The 16,406-nt window shown below is 52.1% G+C and overlaps 1 protein-coding gene across 4 annotated transcripts in view; it reads left to right on the top strand.

Moving 5' to 3' along the window:
- Sfxn5 (sideroflexin 5) overlaps positions 1–9,662 on the top strand; it is a 120,286-nt gene extending 110,624 nt beyond the window's left edge. For all 4 annotated transcript variants that reach the window (XM_034512095.2, XM_034512092.2, XM_076940007.1 and 1 more), the window contains one exon: positions 6,991–9,662. In XM_034512095.2, coding sequence (XP_034367986.1) covers positions 6,991–7,068 — 78 coding nt within the window. In that variant the 3' untranslated portion in view covers positions 7,069–9,662. The remainder of the gene's footprint in view (positions 1–6,990) is intronic.
- Positions 9,663–16,406: the final 6,744 nt, after the last annotated feature.

Raw genomic sequence — 16,406 nt, 5'->3', positions numbered from 1 at the left:
CCCCCTCCCTGCTGGCGTCTGAAACCAGAGATGTGATGAAGATGAAAACAGTGCTGAGATGTGTAAGGCCACAGTCATGGGTGTGGCATGAGACCCATGCAGGAGGACGCAGGTATAGCACAGACTCATACCTCAAGAGCAGAACATCCAAGGAACCCAGAGAAAGCCCCAAGAGGCCTTGAACAGGCCAGGCATGGAAGCTTTGCCCAGCCAAGCCTGTCTACCAAATTCAATGAGGTACTCTAGAAGGTTCTGGGAGGGACAGGCTGGGAGATGGCTTTGCTGAGGAATCTGGCTTTGTTTTGTTTAAGACAGAAGCTTGCTATGTAGCCCAGGCTGGGCTGGACCTCTCAATCTTCCTGACTCTGCCTGCCAAGTGGTGGGACGACAGGCATGTGTCACTATGCCTACCTGGAAGGTGACCTTCGTTAAGAAGGTAGTGGGAGTCTGTCATGAGTACCGAGGTCTAACCCAGGTGCGCAGGTGTCCAGTCTCAGGCCTCAGCTTCACCTGTACCCAGTTTACCCTGGCCCTTCAAAGACTCTCAGATCAATCTCAGAGATGGGCCTTGATGTGCAGTGTGTATGAGCTGGACCTAAGGCCGGCTCAGTCCTGGTTACAGAAGTAGGATGTGGATGCCCGGTGAACCAGCCAAGCTTTGGGAGCCTATGTCAAGTGCTATGCCACCTGCCAGTCTCAGAGAGCCCCCCCACCCCCACCGCCCTGGGCAGGCACGGAAGTGGCTTGAGGCTGTGTCACAGGGTCAGGCTGAATGTCCCACCCCTCTGCCCTTCTCTTTGAAAAGGAGATAGAAAAGCCTGCCCCAGCAGGAGAGCCAGGAGGGGGGAGTGCTTTGTAGTACAGAAGCCGGGGAGAGTGGGGCACGGCTGGGGGATCCAGTTTCCTGTTTATGTCTCTGCACCTTAGCTCCCAGTTCAAATATGTAAACTATCCACTGGGCCTGGCTGCAGGTGTGTGTGCTTCCAGGCTGGAAGGCAGAGGTGCCCCCAGTGCATTCCTGACTCCTGGCCCCCACCCCAACACACTGTGTCTAGCTACAAAGACAAATAACTCAAGGTTAACCCTTCCCAGGCCATGAAGGAAAGCTGTAGGGAACTGGGGGGCCTGGAGCTAGCTGGGCCTTGGAGTATTTAGAGGAGACAGTGGATATGATGCTCTATGTTTGGGAGTGTCTCCTGAGAGGGGCTTCATGGTCTGAGCTTGGTCTTCAGGATGGAGATGGGGCTGAGTAAAGCAGACCCAGAAGGGTGGTGGTTCTTATTTCAGGGCAGGCTGGACATGTTCATGGTATCACCAGTTCTGGGGCAAGAGGTACCATCCAGCATGTTCTGAGCAATGCCTTCAGCATCCTTTATGGTCCCTGCAGCTCCTGCTCTCTGAGGCTCTGGCACTTTCTTCCAGACATCTCTCCATCAAAGCCCCATTCACCTCTACCAGCCTGGCTTGAAGAAGCCCATCAGATGAGACACACAGCTTCCAGCTTGAAGCTGGGGAATCTCTTTTTTCTTGTGGCTGTTCTACACCATCTTATCTCCCTAGAGCCTGGGGGAGTTACCATGTGGATGTAGCCAAGTCCCAGCTTTCTCAGCCCAACCCTCAGGGCCTCTTATGCTGGCGCCCCTTCTGGCTGAACCCATGCTTCTCTGAGTCTTCGTCTCTTCACCCCTCCACAGCCCTGTCTACCAGCTACTGTGGCCACTGTACCGTTTCCAGTGTGACATATAAAGGCAAACCATTGCTTCCTAAGTCACCTCTCGGTCTCACCCAGCAGCAGAGGAGTCCTCAAAAGAAAGAACGGCACTTGTCCTTGGCTCTGAGGTTGGAGCTGGAGGGCAACTGGAAAAGCTGCAGCATCCAGCCGTACTAGGAACCACAGGGTTAGAGGACACTTCAGGCAGGGCCTGGATAGATTCTTTTGATGGTCTTTGCCTTCCTGTCCTCATCTTGGAAAGGTGACCTGCAACAGGTGTACTTGGTATGGATAAGAGGAGGAAATGGTGGCCTGCTGACACAGGCATCATTAGGGTCCTTGTCCTGGCCTCTCCCAGTTAAGCCCAATAGTGAAGGCCCTCAGTGATCTCCTCACACAGGAGACCTGAAGATCGTGGATCACTGGCCCCACACCTAGCCATGGCCAGAGAGCTTGAGGGGTTCTCCAGGTGGCTAGCTGCCATGCTTCAGAATGAAGTGCACCCAAGGTCAGCACTGAGTTGGGTCTGGGAAGTCTTGAGTTCCCCATAGTCTAGCTGCCAGGAGCAAAGCTCTCATTGGGACCATTATGAAACGTCAGTCACTTGGTAGCCAGGGCTTAGAGGTGTCTGGTACCCTATGTCAGTGTTCAGATGCTTATGCTGGCTGCCTAAGGCTGCCTTCATGGGCTCATTCCCTTCCCCGCCCCTCGAATGTGCCTGTTCCCCCTCCATCTGCTCTTCCGGGCAAGCTCCCCCACTCTGGAGGCGCTGGCTGTACACACACATTCGTCTACCTCCTGCCCAGAGTCCAGAACCCTGGGCCCATCTGCCTGTCAGGCCAGTCTACCCAGGAGACCCACAGGCACCTCAGCTCCAGCATGGCCAACCCACCCCCTTCCCGTATCCTCGCCTCTGAGAATGGTATCACCACCACCACCCCAGCTCATGAGCTAGAATTAGGAGTCATCGCCGCCCAGTCATCCTCGACACCTTCCTCTCACCCCCACATGCAATTGGTCATCAACTTTATAGATGTCATCTTCCTCCTGCCTCCATGGGCAACATCAGAAGGCAGGACCTAAGAACTTTCTGGTTCCAACAGCTGCTCCTGTGGGAGGCTTCCCTGCCTCCTCACCCCCGCTTCCCCCATTCTCCACCTGCAATGGTCAGAAGGACCTTTCTGAAACCTGGGTGTGCTCACTCCTGCTCACCTAATGGTTCTGTGATTCTCTTAGATAATGGCTGACACCTCCAGGTAGCCTAGGATGTCTTGCCTACCCTACCCCCATCTTAATATCCTTCCATGTATCCACGGTGACCACCACTGCCCCCCTTCCTGTCCACAGCACATGCTGACTGACCTGCTTTCTTCCTCTTTATCCAGCAATTACTGCCTGCCTTCTCTGGCCCAAACCTTCCATTCTCTTCCCGGCCCACCTCCTCTGAGAAGTCTCCCTTCCTTGTTCCTTCATCAGTACATGGTAACCCCTAGGCCCTCCCCAGTTTCCATGGTACTTTGCTTGTCTCTCAGGAATCCATCTGCTTTCACTTTCTGACTCCTCCCCTAGGCTTCCAGCTTCTCAAGGGCAGTGAGCTGGTCCCGTCCATCACTGTTCGCCCAGCCTGAACCTGTGGTGTTGGCTAATGTGAACGTAAACACACACTGAATAGAAATGAACAGGCATGGCGGCTCTGTCCCCAAGACCCTAACCTAGAGTGCCTGGGCCACCTCCCCCAGGAGGCTTCCACTGTCTGCATCCCCTATGCATGTTTCCATTCTACCTGCTACCCTCAGCTCAATGGGGGCCCAGGGGAGCCTGGATGCCATGATGGAGTGGCCTTGGTCTTGTGGGGATGCTGGGTTCTGTGGGGAGTGGGCCCTGCAGGCCACGGCCCTGGGCCTCGGTCCTCCACCTCGGTGGTGAGCAGCCTCTAGGATTTTAATGCGGGCCTCAGTGCTTCAGTGAAAGCTGCATGGGGAGCTGCTAATAATGGCACTAAAATAAAATATGCTACATCTGTTATGGGTAGCAGAACAAAATTAGCTGCTCACACCTCTGACATCCAAGATGTCTTAACTTAAAATACTCCTTGGCTTACTTTACATCATTTACTGATTATATTTAAAAGAAATACAATTTTGCAATTACTGTTCTTTCCAGTGTGGTATCTATGCATCGTTTTCCTTTTATGTTTATATATTTCTCCTTCATTAGTGCAGTCTGAAGGGTGATTAGGATTCTTCAAACATTTTACAGAGGTTAAACGTTGATTAAGATTTAATTATTACTGTAAATAGCTTGGAATGACATATGGTGCAAAAGCCTGACATATGTGCATTTGAATAAATGAAGTGCTATTTCCCAGGATGCCTCGGTAGCTGTTTAACAGCTTTCCCGAAGGGTTATGTTACACCTCATGGTAAGATTGCTGGGATGTTATATTTTGTTGGTTTTTGCAGCTGAAAGCTAAGAACAGTTTTCCAGTTTTTTAAAAACATTGAATATTTTAAATACCTAAATTGTTTTGCACAAATTTTTGCTAATTTGTCTAACTAGGTTAAACATTTTCAAAAGCATTTAGATTTTTAAGCGTGGGCGCTGTGCATTGTGTCAGTGGCAGCATGGGGACGAGGGGGGAGCCGGAGGGGTGGAGGGGACTCAGGGGAGAGAGGTGGGGCAGGAGAAGGCAGTTTTAGGAGAGGGGTCCCGGATCCTGAGTGTAGCTCTTTTCTCTTTGGCTGTCTCAAGTAGCCAGGGTGTTAGGGTATTGAGGAGAACAGGGGATGGGTGCCACTTCTCCAGGGTCTCTTCTATGCCTACCAGCTCTAACCCTCACCAAACTTCCCCTCACCTGACCTTGACCTACATTCCCTGGCTTGACTGAGCTCCCTGAAGCTTCCCTTGTCTGTGCCACCCTCTGGCCACATTCTAAGATCAAGATCAGCCAAGCTAAGACATAAAGGCCTGGTAGTTCTAGGATCCTGCCTGGGGCACACATGACAAGCTAATGGGTGGGGTCTCTCACTAAGAGTGCATCTCCCTCTTTGGTCCAACTCAGGCTTTTCCCTCTGGCTCAACCTGAAGCTAAAGGCCAACATCTGGGTTGCTGTGGTTTAGGGAAGGATCTATTTTCTAGGTGCTTGCTACCCAGTTTCTTTCTACCCATTAATTCAGAGACTCCAGCACTGATTTAGGCCGTAAGGACTTGGAATGAACAAGATCTACAGGTCTCCGGGTTAGGGGGACACTTGTGATCTGACATGGAAAGGTAGAGGATGTGTGAGCAATCAGCCCCCCCCCCAACACTGTGATATCACTTGGATATAAGACATACAGGGGTCTTGGGCCAGGAAGGTTGTCCTACCCAGCCTAGGTGAGCTATGGCCTACAGCTAGGCCTATAAAGCTGACGGAAGACAGAAAGAAGGTGGGAGTGGGAATGGGGTGGAAGGATGCCTCTAAGGGACAGAGCAGCCCAGGCAGACCGGAGGTGAGGCAGGGAACAGCCTGGGTTGTATAATGAACCTAAAGAGGTATATATGTCCTGTGTCTTCAAGATAATGGGGAGTGTAGCAGTGGGAACTGAGGACACAGGTGCAGGCTGCAGAACCATTCTTTAGTGAGGATGGAGTGACCAGACCTGAGATTCAGAAGACAGTGGGCTGAAGTGAATAGCCAAGGGATAGGAAAGGAAGGAAAAGGGGGAGGGCAGGGAAGGGGAGAAGAGGGGAAGGGATGAAAAGGGAGAAGAGGGGAGGGAAGAGAAGGGAAGGGGGAAGGGATGAAAAGGGAAAAGAGGGGAGGGAAGAGAAGGGAAGGGGAGGGAAGAAGAAGAAAGAAGAAGATCAAAGGAAGGGAAGAGAAGAAGGGAGGTCAAAGGAAGGGAGGGGAAGGGAAGGGAAAGGAAAGGAGGGAGGGAAGAGGGCCCAGGGTCTTTGGTCATTCAGCCATTAGATAAAGGTGTTATTGCCCACAACATGGAGCTGGAGCATAGGCTCAGTTCTGTTTCAGAATGGTTGAGTTTATGTACCTATGAAGCATCTACCATCTTTGACTAGCCAGCAGTCAGCTGTTGGCCGAAGGCTCAGGGGAGAACCACATCTGGACACATCTGAGACCCAACAGGTACTAGGAGTCCAGCCAGACCAAGCCCCAAGTACTCTCAGAAGCAGCCAGTGGGTGTTGTGAAATAAGGGTAACTGACCTTGGAAAGACAGGTTTTGTAGAGCCAGATTTGCTGTGGGCTGAAGCCAGTGGGAGGTGGGCAAATGGATTTGACCAGGATGGACAATTTAAAGAAGCATGGTTGCTGGGGAGAAGCAACACCAGGCCATAGGCAAGCCCGATGGTAGAAAGGAGTTTCCTCAATGCAAGGTTCTTGTGGCATGCGTAGTTTGCATGGACAGCGAAGTTGGGAGAGAAGAAAGGCATGCAGGAGAGGACCACCCAGAGACAGAGGAAGGAGGAGCCACGTGGGTGTCTGCCTTCCAAGGGGAAGGGACAGCCACTGAGGAGGGCAAGAGGGAGGGGCAGGGTGTGGTAGGCTGAGTGTGATGATGGGGATCTGAGAGCAGTTCCCCACTGGTGCCACTAAAGTAAGAAGCTCGGCAGCTCAGGAGTGGGAAGCCGAGGGTGAGCGGCTGAATGTGGCCTCTACAGAGGACAAGAGATGAACTTGAACTTGACCAGGCAGTGTGCCTGGAGGAAGCTGTTGCCACCTGCCCCAAGGGTCTACCTGAAGTCAGAAATGGCGGACTGTGAGGATCTTCCTGAGGTAGTCAAGTTGAAGGGTAGGTGAGTGAGCAGGGATCCCTAAAGCAGGGCTACCAGTCAGAGCTGGAAGGACGCTTGAGGCTGGGAAGGAGCTGAAGTAATGGTCCCTGAGACCTGTGTGTGTGTGTGTGTGTGTGTGTGTGTGTGTGTGTGTAGACAGAGATAGAATATCTGCGTCCTGCAGTATTACTGGTCCAGGAGAGCAGAGAATGGGGTACTGCCAGGGAAAAGGCTTAAGGAAGACTAGAAGATGGGTCCTTGAATGTGCCTGCAGTAAGAAGAAGTAGGGTATTTGCAGTGAGGGGAACCCAGAATCTAGGCAAGAAAGAGGCTAATTCTGAGCTGATAGAAGAGAAAGCATGCAGATTCCTTGCTAGGACATATAGGCACTGGCTAAGGTACATGCAGAGGGACAGACCTGAGGGGACCAGGTCAGGCCTTAGATCCACTGCACCTCTCTTCTTGGCACTCCCCACCTCTGCACTCTTCTCTTTCTCTCCTCAGATTGAAACCTCCCAATTGGAGCCTGAGATAGCCCGGGCTACAAGCAGCCGGACAGTGGTGTACAATAAGGGGCTGTGAGTGGAGATCAGCCGGCCTGGGAACACAGCGCTCTCCAGGCCGGACGGGCATCGGGCATCGGGGTGGGGGAAGAAGTCTCATGAGCTGGATCTGCAGGGAGGGGCTGCCAGGAACGCAGTCAGCCTCCATCGGTAGGGAGACTAACCATTCACATTCTAACATAGGGGAGAGGAATTCTGACACATTTCCTACACAAAAAGAATCAAGTGCATCTCTGGGCCTTACGTGGGGTCAGCTAAACTCCATTCAGCACAATTTCGTGTGAGCTAAAGAGCTGTAGAGTGCTCCCGGGTGTAGACTGCTCCCGGGGTAGAAGTAGTATCCTTTTATACGTTCCTTCTTTTTGTCTTAATTTGTTTATTAGAAGCAAGTCTGAGCCTTGGTTGCAGCTGACCAGAAGCAGCAGGTGGACGGGTAGTGGGAGCCTGGGGAGCCTGAGAACTGGGTTGGATTGATGGGAGGGAAGTATAATGGTTAGGCCCGACAGGCCCTCTGGGTTAGAGAAAGGAAGGGAGGGGAGGTGACCTGCACCCCACAGGATGAGCCATAACCGAGGTTCTCAGGAATTGGCTTCTCTGATCAGAGAACACTAGAGATCCCTGGAAGATTCCGGGAACACCAGGCTCTGAATGTACCCAGCTCCTACCTACCCCAGAACTGAGGAAAGTCAGTAACCCTGGAAATGGGTCATCTTTCATGGAGCTCTTATTGATTCCAGGCCCCTGAGGGCACCCCAGCTTTAGTCAGGGATCCCCAAGAAGGAACATTGTTATGTGGGAACAAGGAGAGGATCCTGTCTGGGCTTTGCAGGAACGTTCTTTTCCAGAAGTAGTTAGAGTTTTCTGCTGGGACAAAGGTGGGCTGAGCTAACTGTGGTCCAGTCTGCAGCCGCTGAAGCTGCTTGTCACACCTGATACCTTTCTGCAATAGAGGAGTCACCTGCCCGATCCCTGGCAACTGCCTGAGAGGTGGCATCAGCAATGGACAAGCCACCCACATCTCTGAGCTTCCGTTCCCTGCCTGGAAGCAAAGTACTGAACTGGGGTTCCCTCCAAGCCTTTGGCTCCTCCCCACCTTCTTCACTCAGATGTGCACATGCCAAGCATATCTCTAAGGTGGATTCTGGGCTGGAAAATGCATCAGGCCCTTCTGGAAATGGCCGGCACTTGGCCTACAAAAGGACCTTGCCCTTCTGTATGGACTCCCCCATATCCTGACAAACCTTGACTTGTGCCAAACACTTCATGCTTGTGGAGGAGGCAGTGTGGATGCCTGAGTTGAGTATAGGGGTCATACCACATTGCTGTTCCTCACTGCTGCAGACTTGGGGCCTCTTGCTGCTCTGGCTCCTGACTCCATCTTGTCATGTGTAGGCCATAGGGGAAGAGATAGCTCTACCTAAGGAGGCAGATCTGGATGGGGCTGAGTAGGGTGGCTCCTGCTCCAAAGGACCCACAGAAAGGAGATACTTTTCTTACACAGCCTTCATCTGCCCACGCTAGGACGGGAGCCCTGGCTAGTGACCCTGGAACCTGGCTCAGGAGGTCAGGCTGAAGGTCCACAGGTTGCAGGAAAAGGCTGGCATGGGGCAGCAAGGACAAGGTCACAGGTTCCCTGCCAGCATCAAGGCAGGTGTAGCTGCAGCGAGATGGGCCAAGCATGGGCATTGGTACCAAGGTCTCCAGGTACTGACTGGAGACTGGATCTGTCCGGAGCCTCTTTTGAAAAGTTCATTCCCAGCGTTTTCTGTACCCACTTGTCCTGGAACAAGTCCTTATGCATTTTATCTTGGGACCAAAACCACCCTCACCCAGGCCTGCCTGCTCCAGAGGCCCGGCAGACCAGAGGCTCTTCCAGCTCTCCCTCTGTGCTGCCTATCCCTGTGGCCTCAGTACCCCCTCATAGGTATGTTTTGTGTATGGGGGAGTGTGATTTCTGCCACACTCATAAATACAAGCCAGGTGACCTGAGGGGCAGCTACTTTGGATTTGCTGTGACAGATGGTCCCTGTAGTTCATGTTGATGGTACTGTCTTGAGCCATGCTGTTAAACCATGTTCTGACTCCATAAACTCTGTAAGTCAAGCTTTATATGAATGCAGATGTTCCTATTTGCTGAGGCTAGGGGACAGAAAGAGGCCTGGAGAAAAAGGCGGCACAGATTACCTCTCCTTGGGTCTAGTTTTGCCAGCAGTCAGGGCATATCTACAGCAGGTTCTCCAGCCCTCCTCTGATCACTTTTAAGCATTCCCTTGAAGGCTGCTCTTCCATCTCTAGAAAGCAGTTTGAGAGTACAGGAACCAAAAAAGTCCAAGATGCCAAGATGGCCACCGAAACAAGATGTCTGCACACTGTCTCACTTCCTGATTGTGGCTGTCTTGTGAAGTCTGGGGTCTGGGGAAGGGTGGAGACGGACCAGTGGGAGGCAGGTCCATGCTAAGCTTCCAGCCTTAGGCAGGTATGAGTGAGGCTCAACACGTGTGCCTCAGCATACCTAGGGACTTCAGACTGTCTTTTTAACCTCAAAAAATGTCTCAATTTATGTGATTTATGTCATACTAATGGGTTGTGGGCAATAAACATGGATTTAAAACACACAGGTGTGGCTTTGTGAGTTATAGGACAGTGGGAGGGGAGGAATGAAGAAACACAGAAGGAACAAATAAAAAGGCGGCTGGGGACTCTGTGGAAGTGTCCTCAAAGGAAGGCACAGGCCCAGGGTGCAGGGGAAAGGGAAAGAGGAGGATGGTGTGAGGGCAGGAGGCTGGAAAAGGAAGATGAGTTGAGACCACAGAAGAGGACTGGCTTAGCTGGCTCAGCCAGGAAAGAGGGTTGCCATGCAAGGCAGAGCGATCAATCTTCAGAACCCATGGTGGAAGGAGAGAATGGATTCCTGAGAGTTGTCATCTGATTGCTGCGTACCCCCTCGTGCACACCATAGCATGTGAGCCCCCAGCCCCCTGCCCCCCACACACACACAAATAAAAATAAAGGCAAAAGATGGGATCACAAAGGAAGCCCTGTGGCTGAGAGGCTGCTGAAGAGGCTGACCCTAAGGAACCGAACACACTAGGGTTTGAGTAGGTTCTTGTGCTGTGTGGGCCCACACGGCTGGAGGGTGAAGGAAAGGGGACCACCCTGGCCTGCCTATGGCCTGGAGACCTATGAGGGATCTGAGGGATCTGATGCCTTCTGTGTGTATGGTCTCAGTCCGGCAACTCTGCCCTCTTCCAACTCTTTCATAGCCCCTCATGTGTTGGGTAGTTTTTATGTCAACTTGACACAGCTATGAGAGGTGGGGAACCTTAATTGAGAAAATGCCTCCATAAAATGGGATGTAGGATATTTTCTTAATTAGTGATTGATAGGGGAGGGCCCAGTCCATTGTGGGTGGTGCTATACCTGTGCTAGTGGTCCTGGGTGCTATAAGAGGCTGAGCAAGCCATGGGGAGCAGGCCAATCAGCAGCACCCCTCCATGGCTTCTGTATCAGCTGCTGCCACCAGGCTCCTGCCCTGCTTGCCTTCAGTGATGAACCTGTGATGTGGAAGTGTAGGTCAAATAAACCCTTTCCTCTCCAACTTGCTTTTGGTCCTGGTGATTCATCACAGCAGTAGTAACCCTGACTGTCACCTCCTGATAGACCTGGTTTCTCTCCCAAACTGCCCCCTAGAAGTCCCCATGGGGAGGCCTGTCCTCCTCTATAGGACCACTGAGCATCTTCCAGCCCTGCAGAGAGAGAAAACGATATGGGTAGAAAGCATGGAGTAGACAGATGCTGGTCCCAGCATGGCCAGTGGCTGTTTAAGTATTTGGTTTTTGTATATGTACAGGTTTGTGAGCATTCAGGTGCACATGTGTACACATGTGTATAGAGGCCAAAGGTCACCTTTGTGTATCATTCCTCCGGAGCCATCTGCACTGATTTTGAGGTCTCTTACTGTCTGAAAGCTCAACGAATTGGCTAGACTGGCGTGAGCAAACCCAGATTTGCCTGCCTCTATTTCTCTAGTACTGGGATTTACAAGCATGACCCAGCACAACTGGCTGCTTCTTCTTCTCCTTCTCCTTCTCCTTCTCCTTCTCCTTCTCCTTCTCCTTCTCCTTCTCCTTCTCCTTCTCCTTCTCCTTCTCCTCCTCCTCCTCCTCCTCCTCCTCCTCCTCTTCCTCCTCTTCTTCCTCCTCCTCTTCTTCCTCCTCCTTCTCCTTCTTCTTCTTCATAGCAGCAGCAGCAGCAGCAGCAGCAGCAGCAGCAGCAGCAGCAGCAGCATTTAGTTTGTTTGCTTGGTTTTTTGAGATAGGGTCTCTCTATATAGTCCTGATTGTCCTGGAACTCACTATGTGGACCAGGCTAGCCTCAAACTAATAGACACTCACCTGCTTCTGAGATTAAAGGCATACCATTATGCCCAGCCCCCTGGCTTTTTTAAAGTGGGTGTCATCACTTCCCCAACTGAGCTCTAGCCCCAGCCTCTGGTGGAGGCACTTCTGAACAGACTAGGTGAACTCTACTTACCAAATGCCGGCTCCCTGGTAGGGAATGCTCCCTTCTCTCATGCCGTCCAGCTATCTGGGGTATGGGTAGGAGGCCAATCTCTGGGCCCCCTTGGAATGGATGAAGAGGAAAGAGGCAAGAGGGAGGGGATGGGATCTCTATTTAAAGTGATACCTTGAGGTCAGGAGACTACCAGTCTGGGGAATTTCTTTGCTAAGAGCTAAGATGGGGCAACACGGGGGTGGGGGTGGGGGCATTGGGGGCAGCAATCCTTGACTCTCAGGACACACAAATCCCTCCTAGGAACTGTTTGTTGTTTTTAGCTGGATTGGGGACTCAGCTCCTGCCCAGCTCAGAGATCATTAACACTTGAAGAATGCAGCCTCTCCTTCCCTCTGTCCCCATGGACTGGCCTGGATCTAGGCCTCTTCTTTCCCACTCAATCAAAGACTAGGGAAGTCAGAACACTGGAGCAGGGGGCAGAGTCTGAGGACAGTGATGAGTGACCCTTTCCTGAGGCCCAAGGAGCCTGGCTCTGTATTCAAGATGGAGCCTCCTTCAGCACCCTGTGTCCCCTGCTCCAGCTGCCAGTGTGCCTGCTGTACTCCCAAGCCTCTAGTTAGGCTGCCAAGTTGGAATTTCTCGTCCACTGGGTCATGCTTGTAAATCCCAGTAGTAGAGAAGTAGAGGCAGGTAGATCTGGGTTGGCTCACGGCAGTCTAGCCAATTTGGTGAGCTTTAGGGCAGTGAGAGACCTCAAAATCAAGAGAAGGCTCCTCCCAAGCCCTTTCCCACCTTTTCCTGTAGTGCAAGGTAAAGCTAATGTCAGTGGCCAATAACTGCCCCCGTCCACCTCTGGCAGGGCCTCACTGCAAAGCCCCAGGGAAGTAGAGATGGGAAAAGAATAGATCAGGGAAAGAGGAGATAACGGATAGACTAGCAGGCAACAAATTCTCTCCCTGGAGACTCCATGCATCCCTAGTGAGGACAGAGGGGCTGCTATTATTCCCAGGCCACCTGACGTTGCTCTCTTCCTCTTCCTGGGCAAGTGTGGGGAAGGGAGAGGAGCACAGAAGGCTCTGACCGCTCCAAGAATGAGCCATGAGCTGTAAGAAATTCAGTTTGTTTCCAGAGCAGAGGCAAGATCCTGGAGAGGTGGGTGGTGCTGGAGGGATCCTCGGAGGTCTTGTGGAGAGAGTGGCTTCATTTGAGGGTAGCACGGGAGATACAGTGCATCTGCTGAGAGACAGGTAGGGGACCGTGCTTGGTCATGGGAGGGTGGAGAGTCAGGGCCTGGTCCAGCATGGTAGAGACAAAGAGAAAAGTCAGGTCATTGAGAAGGGTGTGGCAGCAGGGAGCCAGCTGACACCCCCCCCCCTCGTCCTGTTTGGGAAACTGAGGGAAAAGGATGCTACATTTTTGGGGCCTACAAGGACAGGAGGGAGACAAAATCTGGAGGAGAGGCAGCCATTCCTTCTCAGTTCTTAAAGGTTTCTGGAAGACAGCCAAGTGGAGGTGTCAGGAGACCAGCAAGGGCTGGATATATAGGCTTGCATACTTAGAAGCCCATTGAGGTGGCACAGGCTTGCTGTCATCCCAGCACTTGGGAGGTAGAAGATGGGGGATCAGGAATGCCAGGTCAGTCACTCTCACCGGACTCCTTGAGACTCAATCTCAAAACCAAAACAAAAGACTTGAAAAAGACTTGCATATGATGTATTTATTGACTGCCTCTAGGAGTACAGTAAGTTAACAAGAAGAGAAGGCCAAGGATAAAGACCCGTGGAAGCCCACGGCCCAAAGAGAGACTGGGATCTGCCAAGAAAGCTCAGCCATTGAGGGCTGAATGGTCACAGTGTGGTCAGGGCCAAAAACAGCTTTGTGGGCTGGGAAGTCAGTAAGCTTAGGCTCATAGCCTGTGGAGGTGTGTGTGCGCGTGTGTGTGTGTTTAGGTAACCTCAGGTGCATCAGATCCCCTAGAACTACAGTTGTGAGCCAACTGACATGGGCACTGGGGCGTAAACTCAGGTCCTCTGCAAGAGCCATGTGTACTCATAACTGCTGAGCCACCCCACCTCTCCCTCTCTTCACAAAAATAAGCTGTGTGTCTTATTTTTTGAGCCAGGGTCTCTTTCTGAACTATTTGGCCAGACTGCCTGGCTAACAAGCTTCAAGGAATCCTCCTGTCTCTATCTCCCCAGCACTGAGATTTTGATATTTTTTTTTGTTTGTTCTTACATGGGGATCAAGCTCAAGTCTGCATGCTCGCACAGCAAGCACTTGACTAAGCCCTACATAAAAGTAATTCTTCACACAGATTTGGTTGTAAGCTCTTGGTCATGGTATCCTGACACCGCGTTCACAGGGTATGGGAGGAAGACTCAGGCAGGGAAGTGAGAAGGTATTAAAGGCAGGGAAAAGATCGGCAACCAATGAGTGTGTTTTCCAGAACAGACAGACTGAAGCCTACATCAGAGAGCTCTTGAGACCTCCAGGGGAGCCATGGAGATTACAGGAGGCAGGTGGAGAGGACGCATTGGATACAGAAGTGTCCAGGGAGGATGGAGAGCCCTGTCTGCACCTGAACCCTCGTTCACAACCCTAAGGTGGGCTCATGGGAGACCTTGCAGCCTAACTTCATTATTGGAGTCATGAGTAGCAAACTGGAACCAGCAGAGCAAGACTGGTCCTCCAACTCCTGAGGACTTCTCTCCATCCAGGGCCATAGCTCCCATCTGGGCTCTCCCTATCCAGCTGTCCTCTCCAGGTCCTGCTGGTCACTGCTCCTGCCCCTTTAGACCGAAGGGCCACACAGCCTTCCCATTGTTACTAAGGACTCCCCATGTTACAAAAGGGTGCTCCAACATTCTCACTGCTTGTCCAGATTTATGCATTGTTCCTTTTTGTCAACTTCCCTCTATTGCCCGGACTAACTTCCCTTCTCTAAGTGATGTGTATTCCTTCCAAGGCTCATTTTTTTCTCTCTCTCTCTGAAGATGGAAGTCATGAAATTGTGGGTGTAAATTAGTGGTAGTGATTGCCCAGCATTTCATGAAGCTCTGGGTTCAAGTCCCAGCACCACTTAAATTGAGTCTGGTGGTACACCCGGGTAATCCCAGCACTCAGCAGGTGAGGGCAGCAGGATCAGAAGTTCAAGTTCATCCTCAGTTTATATTAAATCTGAGGCCAGCTTGAGATACTTGTCTCCAAAGGGAGGAAAGAGAGGAAGGAAAGAGGAAGATAAAGCAGGTTCCCTGCTGACAGTAATAGAAGCAACTTGGGAGCAAAGTGACAGTCTAGGGCCCTATTATAGGGGGCAAGAATAGATTTATCAAAGAGAGTAAGGGTTATGCTGAAATTAAAACAGACTCAGAGGGTGTCCCCACCACACACGATCATCTGGGGTCCTCCTGACTCAACATAGGTAGAGAAATGGTCTGAGTAGACTTGCCACTCTGCTGGCTTGGTACAACCAAGCATAGCTGGACAAGGGCCTATCAGAGAGAGAATGGGGGAGCAGCTGGGAGGGTCCCGCTCTAATGTGGATGGCAGAGTGAACAAGCCAGCCAGAGCACCCCAGCAGAGGACATCTGAATGTGTGATTTGAAAGTGTTCTTCCCAGGCGTGAGGAGAGTGACAAGAAGCTGAGGTGCTAGGTAGGTTGTCCACTGAGACCCGGGGGGCGGGGGGTCTTCGGGGGCAGGAAGACCAGAAGCTGCTAGCTTCAGTCTTGGACAAATGAAGGGGCATGGCCGGGACGTGCAGCTACACTCCACGCACGTGCACAGCACACATGCACAACCACACGCCCACACCCACCCACACAGTCACACTCTCGCGCACGCCCACAGCCCTCCCAGACACTCCAAACACCCTCACATGCACTCACCCTCACAAGAACCCCAGACAGCAGATGGGGCGCTCGGGTAATTGGTTAAACCTGTTCCCGATGTCTGGCTCCGCCTTGGCAGCACCGTCTGACAGGAAAGCTGGCTGGGCCTGCACTGCTAAGCCTTCTGCCCCCCATCCCCTCCCCCTGTGTGGCTGTCCTGGAGCAGGGTCCCAAAGCGGCCTGCGGACTAGTTGGCTCCTCTAGGACAGAGCCTGGCTCTTAAGTCATAAGACTGCTTGATGCCCCATGGGAAGCAACCACAGCACCTGTCAGGAGAGACTGATAAAGAGAGCAGGTGCCATGCTGTGGAGAGGCCAGAGGCCAATCTGGGAAAATCCTAAGGACAAGAGGAAACAATATGATTGTTCCCTGAGAGGAAGCGCATGGAGTGGGCGCCAAGAGTTAAGAGCTCCTGCTTGCTACACTTGAGGCTCCTGCAACTCTGCACTCTTAACAGGTGCTCAGAAGGATCGGGCCCTGATTCCGCAAGGCTCTAGAGGTCAGCACCACTGATGAGAAATGGCCAAACAAGCTTGCTTAGAGAGGCCTAGCCCAGGAGCTCACCCGAACATAGATGTAGGGAAGGAGGCCAGTGTCTACTCTTCTGGCCCTTTGCAGGCCCTCGCTCCAGGCAGGAGCCGCCCGGAACGGGCAGGAGCAGCAGTCCTGTCTTCTCACTGTTCGGCTGCATCTGTGTCTCTTCGTCTCTTTGGGAGAGACTTTGGTTTGTTCCCTGGAGAGGGCCCAAAAACTCCCAAATTAGCAAACCTGGCAAGCCCGCAGCTCAGAAAATAGTTCATCCTGATTCCATGTTTTTCAGGCTCACAGAAGCCTTTATTAATGAAGTCACAACACCAATATTTACCGTCTGCGGGAAAGGCACAACATGGGGGGATGGAGGGGGCTCCCCGCCCCGCCCCAGCAGGCCTGCCTGGGAAGATTGGCAGGTTTTC

Source organism: Arvicanthis niloticus, chromosome 9, assembly GCF_011762505.2.
Source record: "Arvicanthis niloticus isolate mArvNil1 chromosome 9, mArvNil1.pat.X, whole genome shotgun sequence".
Lineage (NCBI taxonomy): Eukaryota > Metazoa > Chordata > Mammalia > Rodentia > Muridae > Arvicanthis > Arvicanthis niloticus.
This window is presented reverse-complemented; position numbering and strand designations above follow the sequence as displayed.